Raw genomic sequence first — 16,499 nt, 5'->3', positions numbered from 1 at the left:
ATATCTCATCTAAAATCCAAAGCACAAGTATAAAGGTGACAATATCATAAGAGCAACTAATCAACATCTGGCAAGAAAACTGATCAGGGCTCAATGTAGCAAGTAAAATTGAACATGGATTTTAAAAGATGAATGGGAGGCAAAGAATATGGAAAAGGATGTTCCAAGGAGGGGAATAATCATGTAGAAAATTAGGAAGCAATAAGCTGTCATGAAAGGCCCACAGAATGGCAGTAAGTAACACTGCAGGGTCAAGTGACAGGAGGGAGGTGGAAGGAGATAAAGCACAAAGGTGAGGATGCAGTGGGAGCCACCTTTAACAGGAGGAGCCTCATATACGCCATGCTTGTTGACCTGGACTCTATCTGGTACATCATCAGGAACCCGAATGTAATAGGACCTGTACAAAAGTGTCCTGAGAATTCAGTGGTTTGCCTGGTACCAGCATGGAAGGTCTATCAGGTGCTCTGTTTGGACTCAAGTACCAGCATTGCCTACTTCACATCCTAGTATAAATTATTTAACCTCTTTGTTCTTCACCCATGAAAGGAGGCAACAGAGGTACCTACCTGAGAGAGCTGTTGTGAATATAAATATTAATACATATAAAGAGCTTAGCACACAGCCTGGCACATACCAGCCAATAAATGCTAGATAGTATTAATGTCATGAACAAATTTAGTTCTCCTTCACAGTAGAGAAGCGACGTGATATGAGTCTGGGAATGGAAAACCCCTGAATATGATCTGTACTGAGAGTTATTAATCAGTTGGGTGACTTTGCACTTTTGGACTTTCTCAATTTCCAACTGCTCTTTAGTAAAAAGACCACATGGTCACTAACCCGAGATTCTTTTCTGTTTTTAAGTAACTGCTCCCAAATTTCAGCAGGCTTGAGTATGACTATGTACTGTGACTCAGATACTGATTTTTTCTCATGATTATGGATTTTCCAGTAGCACATATTGGATTGATATTTAGCCAAATGGCAATGTTTTTGCACTTTCACATTTATTTACTTATTTAAAATATTTGTTTGACTTCTTAGGGGGAAAATTGATAGGTGATGATTAATAAGACATTAATACAGCCCAAAGGAAAGAAAATGTACACTTACTGATTTTTCTGCTTTTAAAGCTTCGAGATTAATTATTGAGTAGCTAATAATTATGCAAAAATAGTTATGAGGCTTTCTTCATTTCTAAATTCTAAAGGCTTTCTAAAGGAATATTACTGGGAGATGCTCATCATATCAGTACTGGTGTGCCGAGGGGTGGGAGGAGGGTAGGTACGGGTCCAGGTAGCAGGGATCCGCCCTGTCTGCAGCAGAGGCTGCCCTGGTGAAAGAGCACATTATCCCTGATATTATTCACACGGTCTCTGCCAGCACACGGTGTCATAAAAAAAGCACACTGCCTTTTAGTCAGACTTATTGTTGTTTTCAAATTCCCAAGAGACAATGAACTTCCTTATTACCTGCACCCAAGCAGCCTCCACTGCCCCTGTTCTATATGCCTTTGCTTATCAGCACAGGAAATCAAGTATTTTATTATGGGAAAAATCCTAAGTGGAAAAAGCAGGAGGCAAATTGTTATACATAATTTCAAATATGATCTCAACTATTTTACATGCGAACATTCTATTTCAGCGATCTAATATTGGGTGTTCAGAGATCTCTCTCTCACACACACACACACACACACACACACAGTTGTGTGCACATGTACTTCTCTATCCATCTATTTATATCTTAGAGGGAAGAAAATTTCTAAAGTTTATTTTCTTAACCCCTTCCTGTATTTTCCCCCATATTTTCTATAAGGAATAGGTATACTCTGATAATAAGAAAAAATAAACCTTTATTCTATGCAATCATTGAACTAGTAATCTGTCTCTGCCAGCAAATATTTTGAAGGCATTTCAACTACATCAAAACTTTTCTACTTTGAAACTTCAGGAAATATCTCTATAACACTCTGATACACAGAGTAAAAAGGTGGGAAAAAAATCCAGCCCCTTTGTAATACATAGGTCACTCACATAATGTCCATACACCCTCAACCTCTTATCTATACAACTCCCAGAAATCTTTTAGCACATCCCCCAAATATTAGACTCTAAACCACTTGAAGTGTTTATTTTTCTACTTGTATGACCTAACAGATTGTCTTGAACATAGCAGGGATTCAATAAAGACATATAAACTATATATAATATAGTATGTAGTTGAGACTTTTTATACAGAAATAAATTTTATTGACTTAAAATATTAAGACATTTTAAAATAGCTTTAAGACCTACCCCCTAAATCATCTTCTTTAGGGCACAGAATTAAGTAGTTATTGTTTTCTATTCCTGCAGGAAATTGAAGGTATATTCTCATTTCAAGAAGACGTCGTCAGCTCCAGGCCATTATCAGTCTGCTGGTGAGCATTATCCCAACATATGTTACAAACTGTTTTATATTTCCCTCTACATTTTAGCTAACCAACAAAATGTTAATATATCCAGGATCGGATGTAATGGTATTACTCAGAAACATTTCATGACCTCTCACTGTCCATACCCACAAAGCTGGACTGAAGGACCTTCACAATTTGATCTCAACACACACCCCCCACCGCCTTCCTTTTTACAGCCCCACTCTACTCCCCCCACATTCCCTGTTGTCTAAAATGTCAAGCTCTCCACAGTACATCTCCTACTCCTCAACATGTATGACCCAAGGTGACCTCTGAAGAAAGTGAGGTCCCAAAGGCACCCTCCCAGTTCTTGTTTTTCCCCTCACCTGACCAGCACATGGGGTTGCTTAACACTTGCCTTTGGGAGACTCTGTTTCTCAGCAGGTTATATAACCTCCTGCCTTATCAGGTCCTGGGTCATCATCCAGACAGTCTTCTTATCTCACATGTTTTTTTTTACCTACTTCGTTGTATCTGAGGCTTATCCAGGTACTTCCTAGGCCGCCTCTCACCTAAGAGCTCAGGACCAGAACTATTTCCAAGTCCAGCCACGCTGGATGTAGATTCTAATCTGAACCCTAATCTCTATTTAGACACATGTTGCTCTTGGTGGCTGCCATCACCAGTCAACTATCTCAGGGCTCTGGTGAAAATGATAACTTAAAAGCCTCTGTGCCTTGGTCTCTGCCTGCTTTCTGATTCCAACTCTCTCATGACTCTGAGGCCAACCTCAAAGGACAATGCCATAATCCTAGTTGCTCAGGCCAAAAATTTTGGGGTCATCTTATATTATTAAACTTATTTCATACCCCACATTTTACTGCCTTCAAAATATATCCAAAATCTGACCAGCACTGCTACCATCCTGGTGATCTAAGACAATATCATCTCACATTTCAATTATTGTAATAGCCTCTGCTATGCTTATTCTTAAGCCCCTATAGTCAATTTTCAATACTGCAGCCAGATATGTCCTTTTAAAATAAAGCATATTTCAAATTGATCATGTCTCTCTTTTGCCCAAAATTCTCCAGTGGCTCCCCATTTTACATGGAGCATAAGCCAATGTCTTTGTGATGGTCCATGAGGACCTCCATGATACCTCTCTGAACTCACCTAACTCATCTCCCCTTTGCTTTCTTGGGTCCAGGAACTGGCATCCATACTGTTCCTCTAACAAACAAGAAGGCATGTCCCTGCCCTAAAGTTTACCCTATGTCTAGTCTGCTCTGCCCTCAAAGAGATGCAGGGCTCATTCCTTCTTACCTCAAATCTTGACTCCAATGTCACCTTCTTGATGAGGCCTCTTCTGAACAACCAATTTAAAATCGCAAACTAACCCCTGCCACCGCTCTTAATCAGCACTCCTTACCCAGCCATATTTGTGTTTTGTTTTTTTCCATAGCACTCCTAATTTATTACGCTTATTAAAATCTAAATCTCCCTATTTGTCAGTAAGCTCCATTCAAAGATAGGGTTTCTTTGGTACTTTATTCTCTTCCGTATCCTCAGAATTTAGAACTCTACTTGACACACAGCAGACATTAAATAAATATTTGCTGAATGAATGAGTAGCTTGCCATACTTGTCACCTGTTAAGACTGGCCAAAGGCTGGCTGACCCAGTCATAGTTGAACCAAGAAGAGGCCAGAGGACAACCTCATTGACTGCCCTTCTCTTACTTCTTTGAATGTCTCCTTTATTTGAAACTCAGAGAACCCGTTTCTGTTCAGTACATTCTGATTTAGTCTGCATTCTAGGTGCTACATCTCATCTACGTATCATAACCTTCTGTCATTTCCAGTAGGTCACTTCTGACTTCTAATAGTAACCCCACAATGGCTTTGTACCTGACCCATTTAGAAACCAGTGCTTCCACATCCCCACCAACTGGTCTCCATCCCAGACCCTCTCAACCAGGTCTTCTAAAACCTCCATTTGGGAATATGCAGCTATTAATAGTTTCCAGTTATGACCCTTTTAGATCATTACCACTGACTTAGTCACACCTATCACAAGAAAGCAGATTATTCATCAGTAAAGTATGGATAATAAAAGTACCTATTTCACAGGAAGGTATGAAGGTCAGTTTAAAGTACTGCATGCAAAATACTGACCAGTACATGACACATAAGTGCTCAATAAATTACGTGTTCCTGTTACTAGATAACATAAGATAAATCTTTTACTCAAAATCAGATGCTAGTTCCAGTCCTGATAATAAAAGCAACGTTTTTCAAGATAATTTGAAGAGCGACTAGTTAAAAGACATGAATGATTGATATAAAAGTATATGCCACATGATGAATCTGTGGCAACTACAGGAGAATAGGCAGAATCCTTGGAATACAAACATCCGTCTGGTGTGAGAGCCACCCTCATCTCAAAAGGGTCCCCATAGCAACCCCCCATTACATTTCACATCTCATTAGGAGGACAGATAAGCAAAAGAAAGTTATATCCCTTTATTCTCATGGAAGTTAACATTTGATAAGATACTTCAATGTGTACCTGAGGTCCTAAGCTTATCATCCCATTCAGCTGCAAACTACATTTTATGTATAACATTTTAAACAAAGATGCCTACAGAGTTCTCTTCATCCATGTTCCTTCCGCTTCCTATTAGAATACTACTTGCCCCGTTCTCCTGTGCAGGGTTATTTTTCTGGCTTGGCTCTAAAGGCATCTGAGTTTGCAAAACTGCTAAATTCTATCCCTATGAACTTTAAGTATTATTTAGACATTAGGAAAACTGAATGTTTTATGATCATAATGTTTTATGATTAGCTTTGCCATTCCAACAAACTACTAAAGGTGTATTATCAGAAAAATATTACACACTTCAATAAATAAATAAGTTTTTAAAAATTTAATCCTATGACAGGAAGGAAAATGAGTAAACAAATTATCATAAAAAATAAACTGTCTATTTCAGAGAACCCAGAATACAAAGAACTAAATTTTGTCCCATGGTCAATAACAGGCTCTCTCAAAGTTCAAGAGAAAGATTGTACACACCACATGCAGTCCCTATAGGAATTGCTTCTCACAGCTTATTTTGGAAAAAGAAAAGAAAAATAATTAAAGAGTACCAAAGGGTAAAAACTGAGAACAGAAAATGGTCTTAAAAACATTTCCCTTAATCAGATAAATCATGCTCACTCTGAAATAATTCAAATTCAATAATAATAATTCAAATCGGTTAAAAATGAAAATCATGGGTGATTTAAGACTTTACCTGATAAGACATAGCCTGGTAAAGCATCTGAAACTCATAAATCACACATGACTTTAGTATACAAACCAAGCTGGAGGTCTTATATAACAATTTTTTTTATTTTTTCATACACCAGATTTTTTGCTTCCACAGAGCAGAAAAACAGCCACTCTATCAGGAAAGCAAAGTCTTTTAATCTAAGACTAATTATGGTAGACCTTAAATAATATACCTAATATTACTTTTTGAATTACATCAGAATATTTAGTAAGTAATAATAGTTCATAAACTCAGAGTTACTTAAACCAACTTTTGACCCTAAATGGCAGGTCTATAATAAATATGAACTTTAAAAACTTACAAAAACTTGCTCTTCTTTTTTATAAATATGGAACCCTTGTATAATGTCTTTATTTAAAAATCTAATAAAATTATCACTTTTAAAATTCAAGATGAAAATGGAATGACTACCTTTTTTCCTCTTGGTCTACAGAATGTTCCCCTATCTCCACCTTAGCTTTTCACCAGAACTCTGTATCTTTTCAGATCTTTGGATCTTTATGTAAGAAAGCAGGTTTATAATTTTTTCTTCAACTCTGAATACCTGTCCATAAAAGAGATGCCTTTTCTGCACATCCAGAGTATAAAATTCATACATCTAAGCTGTCTTCACAGTGGGTCTTATTTTCAAATATACAAACTTATGTTGAATCAAAATTTTCCCATTTTGAACTTTCTAAGCAGTAATACTGGGAAAATGCTATGTAGATTGCTAATGCAGTGTACATAATCACCACAATACTTCAGAAATGGGTTTGAGTCATTTCAACAACAGCTAATAACCCTGGCTGGCATTCCTGGTAAGATGCTGTCTTGTTACATACTGGACTTGGTCATTCATTGCTCTCACTTTTAAAGAAGAAATGCCAAATCACAGTGATGCAAAAATACAGGCTGATAAAACAAATACTGTATATTAATGCATGTATGTGGAATCTAGAAAAAATGGTATAGATGATCTTATTTGTAAAGCAGAAATAGAGACACATGTAGAGAACAAATGTATGGATACCAAGGGGGAAGCGGGGGTGTGAGAGGAGTTGGGAGATTGGGATTGACACATATATGCTATTGATACTACGTATAAAACAGACAACTAATGAGAACATACCACATAGCACAGGTAACTGTACTTAATACACTGTAGGGACCTAAATCGGATGGAAATCCAAAAAAGAGCGGATATATGTATATGTATAGCTGATTCATTTTGCTGTACAGTAGAAACTAACAACATTGTAAAGCAACTACACTCCAATAAAAATTAATTTTAAAAATACAGGCTGATGGATTCTTTGACAAAATAAAGGTCTGGAGTAATGTAGTAAGAGGAAAAGTAGAAGAAGGAGAAGAAGGGGTTGCCATCATCTCAACACCACACGCAGGGTATTAAACATGTGGAGGTGTCATGGTAGATAGGTCAGCCAATTCATTCCACTCTCTCGAGGATCCTATGGAGTATTAGCATCTCCGTTTTACAGATGAGAAAACTAAAGCTCAGAGAGTTTGTAGTATAATGTCTAGTGCAAACAGCTGTTTGAGTTGGGATTCAACCCAGCCCTAACTGACTCTGAGATTCAGAGCCTTCATGTCATTCCAAGAAGTCTCTTTGAAAAAGAGCATTATTTGAAATTGGCAATTAAAAGAGGCTGCAGCTTTCTGTGTAACTGTGTTAAAGTAACTGTGTTAAAGTAACTGTGTTAAAATCATCAGGGTTATTGTTAGTAGTGGAGGAAAGGAGTAGAGAACCAGGAGTTTGGCATATAGAGAGTATTCCCATGCAGACACAGTGAGAGTTAACATTGTAAAGTCAGTACAATTTTAAAAAGATTTTTAACAAGATCTCTCGCTCTCTTTCTCTCTCTGTCTCTGTCTCTGTCTCTCTCTGTCTCTCTCTCTCTCTCTCTGTCTCTCTCTCTCTCTCTCTCACACACACACACACACACACGTATATACACACACATAAAATGCATTTTATTCAAAGAAAAGCTGTTCAAATTAATGTCACAGGATACTAATGTCATTAAATCTTACTAAGTAAAAGCTATTTTTTGGAAGAAACTAATTTTGACTCAAATTTAAACAAAGAAATATTCTTTGTGTTGGAATGGGAGGGTGCAGAGAGGAAATTCTTAATAAAAATTGGGAATATCAGGAGAGAGATAACCCTAGTCTAATAAAGGCACTGACAAACACATAAATATCACTTAGCTGGGCAGGATATGGCTGCAAAGTAATAGTGATGAAAGTGACACACTATGACACAATTATTATTATTCATATAATGAACTAATTCAGTATAACATATTGAAATAATCTTGAGGTGGTAAGTGCTATTAGAGATTTGGATAAGAACATTCGATTTAAAAAACCCTAAAATGCTTTGCTTCATGTCTTTCATTAAACAAGTGAAGATACCTGTGGTGTACAATGACTTGTTCAATCCATAACTAGTTAGCTATCAAGCCTCTAGTCCAGTGCTACTTTTATAACACCCATCAAATCCCAGAAGCCCCCATCATTAGTCCACCTTCCCTTTTGTGGCAATGGGCCACCTGGTAGTAAATGTTTCTCTGTATTACTAAGAATTCTGAGGCTGTAACAGACACACTTAGGAACAGTGACTCAGGGAGCAACCAAGATCTGAACTCAGGAGATGCAGGACAGAGCACCTCAGGAATCACTTCTGCCCTAATTCTCACTAGACTTTTGCTTATGTATCTTCTCGACCCCATATTTCACAAGAGTAAGAGTCACATCTTATGGAAGATGCTAGCCTAGAATTAGGAAACAGAGAGGCCAACAGCATTCTGGTTAAACATTTACATATTCAAGACTACCAGAAATGGTTACTTTAGGGATATTTATCACTGAGTGGACAGAAGAAAAATGACTTTCGTGAAAGATGACTTTTTAAAGTAATTAGAGGGGACATTTTCATAACACAGAGTAGAAGTAATTAGGAATAAATGCATATATCATCTTGGGAACACCTCTTGACAGACAGATAATTACCTGGGAAAAGCCTTGCTAGATGCTATCAGACTTTATAAAGTTGAACCAAATTTAATGATGTCAACCACACAGTGAAAAATAGAAGGAAGTTAGGAAAGAGCCAGTAAATAAAAATAAGACCATTTTAGGGCACAGGGTATTACCTGTAATTAGATTTTCCCAAAGGAAAATTGTCAAATAGCCAAATAAGCAAATATACAAAAGAAAAAAAAGAAAGAAATGGAAACAAAAGAAGAAAAAAAAAATCTCTCTGAATAACCTGTGACAACTGACATAAATGAAATGAACAAATACAAACAAATCTATGGATTTTTGAAATACTATAAAGATTATATTCTGCTTATAAAAACAGAATGATTCAGAGATAATAAAACTAATGCATATAAATTAATGAAATTCAAAAACAAAGTATTTTCAGTGGTTATGATCAGACTTCAAATGATTGGACCTCTAAGAAAACTGCTTTTGGCTCCTTTCTATTATTTTAAGATTTTTTTTTCCATTATATGACATTTATTTTCATAAGCACCTTATCTTAATTGCAAACAGAGCAGTGAAAACGAATTTGAGTTCTTCTCTGAGATCATTTCCTGGATTCTGCTTTGCTGGTTCCTAGCTCTACTTGTTATGGCCTCATAGCTCCACAGAGTTTCGTAATGTTGATTAACAAAATAATTTCACAGAGGCAAAAAACTTTATTCTATTCACTAAAATAAACATTATTCAAATACTTTATGAAAAAAAAGATCATCCTCTTCATACATTTCATCCTGTCATGACAATTCATTGAGAGTTACCAATAAAGAGAATTTGTCCTCTGAAAATAGTTCAGAAAAAAGAAGTTTATCATAATAACTAAAAGGCTTGATTCTGAAGGTTTACAAGAGCCTAACTTACCTGCTGAATAAATGATAGTCATGAAAAGCAGGCAGAATATTTAAAAGGCAACGTGTTTCAACAAGCTGGTATTTCATAATAATATTGGCTCTTCTTATTTTAACATTTTTCACAGGACCTTGTTCAGTTATGGGCTAAATAGTCTAAAATTTTGTAAAAATGTGATCAATAACTTTTTCTTCTCTGGAGTATTGGATCCTTCAAAAATCTTTAAACTAACATAGTGACATATGAAGAAATTTCCAAAATATTCGCAAAATATACATCCCATGCATTTATAGCCCATTTAACCTCAATATTTATTGCATCTGATTAGAAACAAACACATTCTCCAATGCTTTCGGGAAAAAAAGAAGGAAAGAAAACCACTAAGTAATCTATTATGATTTATATTCAATTTCAATATACTCAACTTATAAAGTTCAAATAATTCTCTTTCTTTGAATTCAGCTTGGATATGTATATACAAGGTAATATACATACCTTGGGTATGTATAAAGGTAGAATTCTTTCTTATTTTATGCCACTTAGATTTGGTGAAAGAGAAGCAAAGCATTACATTATTGTTTTAGTTTGGACTTTGAGTTCCTCAGCTTGTTAATTCAAGTAGGAATTCTAAGCAGACGATGACCAGGCAGAGGATATTACTTTTAGAGGCTCACTAAATAAATAGCTGCCACATTAGAAAGAAAAATACATCAGATGGTCATGACTAATGTTCAGTTTCCAGTAAGTGCTAGCCCAAGAACTCATGCTAGCTCCTGAATTTCATTTTGTGCCACAGAAATGCAATGCCCGTAGGAGATTAGCTGTGGTGCAGGCTAATGAACTCATAGCTACTAAGTTTACCATAATAACAAATATTAAGCTTCACTGATGTATTTTTCAATTTTCAGTTAACACTGTAGTTCAAAAACATATTGTCTCCCCAAGAAGAAATTCACAAATGTTCGTACTTGATATTTGTTGTTTTACCTTTACAAGGACTCATATATTTTCTTGACTTCTGTTGTTTCACAAAATACAATTGTATACTTTGTTCTCAGAGCACAGGATAGTCCAGTTTTAAAAATCCTCATGGTTCAATTCAGAAAATTGAACTGACAGTTCAATTCATTCAATGAAAGTTTGGACACCTACCATGTACCTGATTCTATAGCTAATGTTTAACAACTGGAATAGATTAGTGCTCCCTTGATGTAACCCTGCTAAAGGAGTTAATATGGTTACAAGGTCAGGTTATTTGAGTTTAAAAGGTCCAGGGAAAAAAAAAATCACCTTACTTTTGCAAAGCCTGAGTTTGACAGTAGCCTTGGAACACTGTGTCTTCCTAATGTGAACGGGAGGCTCTTAGTTGCCTGTCTTCTAAACTACCATGTCCCTGTGGGTTTCAAGGGTCTAATATGTCTGTACTTCATAAAAGCATGCTTTCCCAAGCATCTCTGTGTCTTGTTGACATGAAAGAAAGCTATGCCGTGTATGTGTGCATCACAAGGCCCCTTTTAGGTCTAAATTTCTATACTGTATAGTATCCATAACTAAGAAATAGACACTTCATAGTTAACAATCATAACTTTTTGATCATATACTTTAAAACTCAATAAACAGCCTGGGAAATTTTGTTGTAGTTTCCAAAGCATCCATCATGGTGGTGAATACATAGAAAACTCCTAAGAAGCTTTATTAGATTGATTAAAAGAACATTTCTACAGTTTTATCTGAGCTTTAAAATAGAATTTCTGAGATTTATAAACCAATATAAATATTTAAGAGAGAGTACAGAGGCCCTAAAATGCTAAGCACCTCAGGACTTTACTTTAGAATTTTACATTATCAAGCCTGATTTTTCACCATTTTCACACAACTTAGGAAATAAATAAGAAAATCTATGCTTTATTTAATAGGATAAACTATATCCAGAACAAGAATTAGGGCTCAGTCCTGTTAAGAACAAAGAAAAATTCACCAGATTTGCCAACCACATATTTCCTTTCAGAGATTAAGGAAAATGTAAGTGATTTAGGCTATGAATACATCAAATCATCTCTTTTCCGGTCCATACACCTCAGTCTTCATGGGTGAAGATCTCTCATGTACGTGATGAAGAGAAGGAAATCTCCACCTGTAGTAGGAACCCAACACCACTCTCTCAGATATTTACAAGGTATGGGAAGTTACAACCTTTCTATGTATCCATATATATATTTCCTGAAATAGGCATGGTCTATACATATAGAGACTCTTTCATTAACATATATGTCTGTTATACTACTCTGGTGATTTTCCACATTTCAAATTTTTCATTTATAAATAGAAATATTACCTTTCTTGCTTCTTTTATCATCTTCCGAATGGTTTCCTTAATTGTAAATAGTTGTGCTCTTGGTGGATGAAAGAGGAGGTCAATTTGGGTACCCCTTACGAGTCCAGGCATCACATATGGCCAGCCCAATTCAAGATTTGGAGCTTCCACATCAGACTCAACGGGCCAATAAGTCCCTGAAGATGAGGTATCATCGCAGGAATTATCAGTACCATATGCTGTGCTTTGTGCCACTTTTTGAACATTTTTCAAAATATAATTAATTTCTTCCTCGGCTAGAAAGTCTGACACTCGTTCCTTGGCAAGAAATTCTTGGTATGCATCTAACCCCTGTTCAATCAGTGTGTCCACAGCTACTCGATACCATTCCTTGTAGTGAGGTTCAATGTAATTGTCTAATTTACATTCGTCATTCAAGGAGGAAAGCATTGATGAGTTCTCCATGCTTGCAAACCTTTGACAATGGCACTTTCAAATGCCCATTCGTGCAGGGATGAGAGGTATCTGGGTATTTAAAAAGAAGGAAATCAAGATCAGTTAGAATTCTGTAATCAAATGTTTCATAATCCATGTCAACTGTTATTTTTACATTTACTCATAAAAATGAGTACCAGTAGCTCAATATGACATACATTTCATATCCAAAGTGGCAATAATAATACCATAATTCACATATCTATCACAAATAAGCTAAACAGAATCCCATTCACAGACTGCTAGCTGATATTCCTTTTCCAGGTTACCTCTAACTTTAGTTTCTCATCTAAGGAAATACATCTTCCTTTTCTGATATCCAGAAAGTCCACCCTCCTTACCTTTAATCTGGGATTACACATGGTGTGATCAGTTTCTTTTTGGTTTTAAAATATTTTAAAATAGAATTAGAAGAAAACCAATGCCTGGCCAGCCATTTATATAAATCTTACTGATTACTTGTTATACATATATCCTGATGAAATATAAAAAGCACAGAACACTTGTTTTCCAGGAACTTATTAATTAGATGAAGAGGCAAAAAGTACACACAAAACTGTTTGTTACCCACTTTGAACAAAGACATATATTGCTAAGGGCCAAAATGAGTACTGTCTGTAGTCAATGCTTTCAGAATAAAAGCAAGTAGAGATCAATATGGAATAAAAGAGTTACGGATAGCCTTGCACAGGAGGGGGGCTTCAGGTGAACCTGGGGCAATGAGTAAGAATATCATCAGGTGGAAAGAAGGAATATTTTCATCCCACATAAAAATGTAAAGCATAAGAAAAGCACAGAACAGGTATGCACTTGGTGCATTCAGGAGTTAATTTAAAAAAAAAAAAAAAAACAAAAATAAAAACCTTGGTCTGCTGGAAATTAGGATCCTTGTATTAGGGGTAGGAGATAAAGTTGAATAGACAAAATGGAGCCAGGTGTGGAGGGCCACTGGAGACTGTTGTGATTCAGCAAAACTTGTGTTTAAAACAATTAGTCTGGCAGTATCAGGGGAGTGGAGGAGAGACACGTAGCTAGGAGAGTCTTTCAGAGTTCAAAGTCTCAGTGAGGACGTGACAAGAATATTCAAGTGATGGTTCAAAGCATGAACTCCTGAAATTTGATGGCTTGACAACATACAGGTGATAAAAAACTTCAGGACATCAAAGACAATTCAGATTTCTCATAGGAATTAAAATCTGCCTATCTGAGCTCATGCCCCATCCCTCATGCCCACAAAATGTTATCTGTTCCATAATTCCCTGCATGAGATACTGGACTGGACCTTAACTCAATCAAATAAGGGACTTTCTAGGCTTTTGAAATCAGGATCTTCATTGTGTGCTTGTATGATGTGCTACAAGCACAAAAGGGCTTATTTGACCAAAAACATCTTTGTCAGTGGCCGTGCCCTAGTTTACAATTTTCCACTTCACTCAGACTTTTTGGTCTCAGGTTTACCAAAAATTGAATCTGATTTGGGAGGGTAACTCAGGAAGCCATTACCATTTATTAACTCCTTACCTGAAAATATGTAACAAGAGTCACTACTCATAGACAGAAGTCGTGAAGGAATGGACAATAAATAGGGTCATAAGTTCTGCTGGGGGAGAAAAGATCAGAAAAAGATCCAGCATATAGGAAGGCAGAGATGAGGAGTGAGGAAGATACAGGGTACCTTACGTTACTATTTTAGTGCAGATAAGCCTACGTCCATCCCTAGGCTCAGAGTTTTTACAGAGAAAATCTAGCAGTAATGAAAGCCTAAAGAGTAAATCTGATACAAAAATAAAAACAGAACATGTCCCTTTTGGTCTCCTAGAGGGTCCTCAGCTTGAGCCATAACTTGATCCAGGCCAAGGAGACTGAACCTGTCCCTGGGTCCCAAGACCGTCAGGCTGTGCAATGTGGCATCTGAGTTCTGGGCAATACCGTCTTCCTGCCCCACATGGTATTATGGTGGAGCTTTGGGTAACACACTCTCACTCCTCCATGCGCAGAAGGAGGAATAAATACCAAGCTGTCTGCTCATGTGAGAGATACGGTATGAAGAAGTAAAATTTGTTTCTTTTATTACCTAATTACATTTAACTTAATCTATTGACATGCACCAGGAAGCCAATGAGGAAACTTTCATAAATGTCTCAATCTTGTATAAGGTGCCATCTTCTTTCGAATGACATTTTATTTGAGTCCAGTGGTTCTCAACAGGGGAGATTTGACCCCACCCCCATCCCAAACAAGAACAATGTCTGGAGATGTTTTTAATTATAAGGATTTGTGGGGAGGGTGCTACTGGCATTCAGTGTGTAGGGGCCAGGGATGCACAGGACAGCCACCCACAGTAAGGAATTCTCTGGTCCAAAATGTCAACAGTGCCAAGGCTGAGAACTCTTCATCAAGTTGCGCACTTCCTACGCATGATATCATACTACTAATTGATGACTTTTTGGTGTTCATTACAGTTCTCTTTGGCACATAACACTCATTTTTAACAAAGAAATAAGGTTTTTATTTGCTTGAGAAGATCAATCCATTTGATGAAAGTATAGTTCCCTAAGGTTTAGTGAGGTGTGGTTCTCACTTGATAATTCCAGTCCATGAAGGGACAAATATCCAGGGATGACATGAAAATCACACAGATTATCTGTAATTGTTAAAAACAGTAGGTAACTTCTGATTGTTCATAACAATCCCAAGTTTTTTGAGCACTCATTTTTAAACTTTTAAAATTTAACTTTTGAATTCCTATAACTTATGATGTTAACTGCCTATGACTTATCTGGAAATTAAAATGCAAAAAGTGCTTTAAAAAACTATATTCATTTCTTAGCTTTACCTACGCATATATATACACTCTGCAACTATAAAAAATTTATTGTTGAACTATGTGTAAGCTGAGATATCATAAAGATCGGAGGGATTAGGAAAGTAAAATAAAACTAGGAGGATAAAGTGGAAAGTTAATTATGAAGGAAAAAACAATTGAAAATGAGAAAAAAGCAAAACACTACAGGACTAATCAAATAGCAAAGCCAGAAATGATGCAGAAAAACACACCAAAGGAAAAATACAACAGCCATAAGCACTGAAGCTGAGATATGATTTATAAGGGTTAAGAAATAAATACACTTGATTTGTCCTGCTGGAGAGAGGCTATCTTTCAATGTCTAGAGATATCCATTTATTGCAAGAGGTGTTTACAAGGGATACGTATAAAGGAGCCATCTACAAACAAATTTTAATGGAGGAGAGCAAGGTAATGGCACCTACATAAACAGCTACTGCAATAAAATAGCAACAGTATTTAGTTATAGACTTAATATAATACTTTCAAAAGTTCAATTATTAAATATTGGAAGGGCTATAATTGAGGATAAAATGAATTGGGTGTACCTTTAAACATACAAAAAGCATTATTTAATTCATAACCATTAAAAACTCCTAGAAAGTATATTCTTTCAACATACAGGATAGAGTTAATAAGTAGAGAAAAATAAAATCTTGCCATGATATGAAAGCTGAGCAGAGTGCTAGGCTCGGCTGCTATTTAAGTGACTCAGTCCAGAAAAAGAGCCTTGGAAAATACATGATTCAAATCCAGGCCCCAAACCACTACACACTGCATTTGATATCAAACCTTTAGTGTGACTTGAGGGAAGTATAAATTCCAAATGTTAAATCTGTAAACACAAAAGCTATAAACAAGGTATAAAAGAATAGATTTCAGTGCATGGGCCACTCTGAAAAACAGTTTGGCAGGTTCATTTATAAAACTGCATATAAATACACAACTAACACACGAGGCAAAAATTGCACGCCTGGGGTTGATCCCAGAGAATTGAAAACTTATCTTCACACAAAAACTTGTATATGGGGCTTCCCTGGTGGCGCAGTGGTTGAGAGTCCGCCTGCCCATGCAGGGGACACGGGTTCGTGCCCCGGTCCGGAAGGGTCCCGCGTGCCGCAGAGCAGCTGGGCCCGTGGCCCATGGCCGCTGGGCCTGCGCGTCCGGAGCCTGTGCTCCGCAACGGGAGAGGCCGCGGCGGTGAGAG

The 16,499-nt window shown here is 36.7% G+C and overlaps 1 protein-coding gene across 1 annotated transcript in view; it reads right to left on the bottom strand.

Annotated features, from left to right (window-relative positions):
- The window catches only part of FAM83B (family with sequence similarity 83 member B), a gene marked incomplete at both ends in the record, with an annotated part of 63,232 nt that extends 50,815 nt beyond the window's left edge, over positions 1 to 12,417 (bottom strand). Inside the window, one exon of the mRNA XM_082664425.1 lies at positions 11,974 to 12,417. Within this exon, the coding sequence (XP_082520551.1) occupies positions 11,974 to 12,417 (444 nt within the window). The remainder of the gene's footprint in view (positions 1 to 11,973) is intronic.
- Positions 12,418 to 16,499: the final 4,082 nt, after the last annotated feature.

Source organism: Grampus griseus (genome assembly GCF_964374135.1).
Source record: "Grampus griseus genome assembly, chromosome: 10".
Classification (NCBI taxonomy): Eukaryota; Metazoa; Chordata; class Mammalia; order Artiodactyla; family Delphinidae; genus Grampus; species Grampus griseus.
This window is presented reverse-complemented; position numbering and strand designations above follow the sequence as displayed.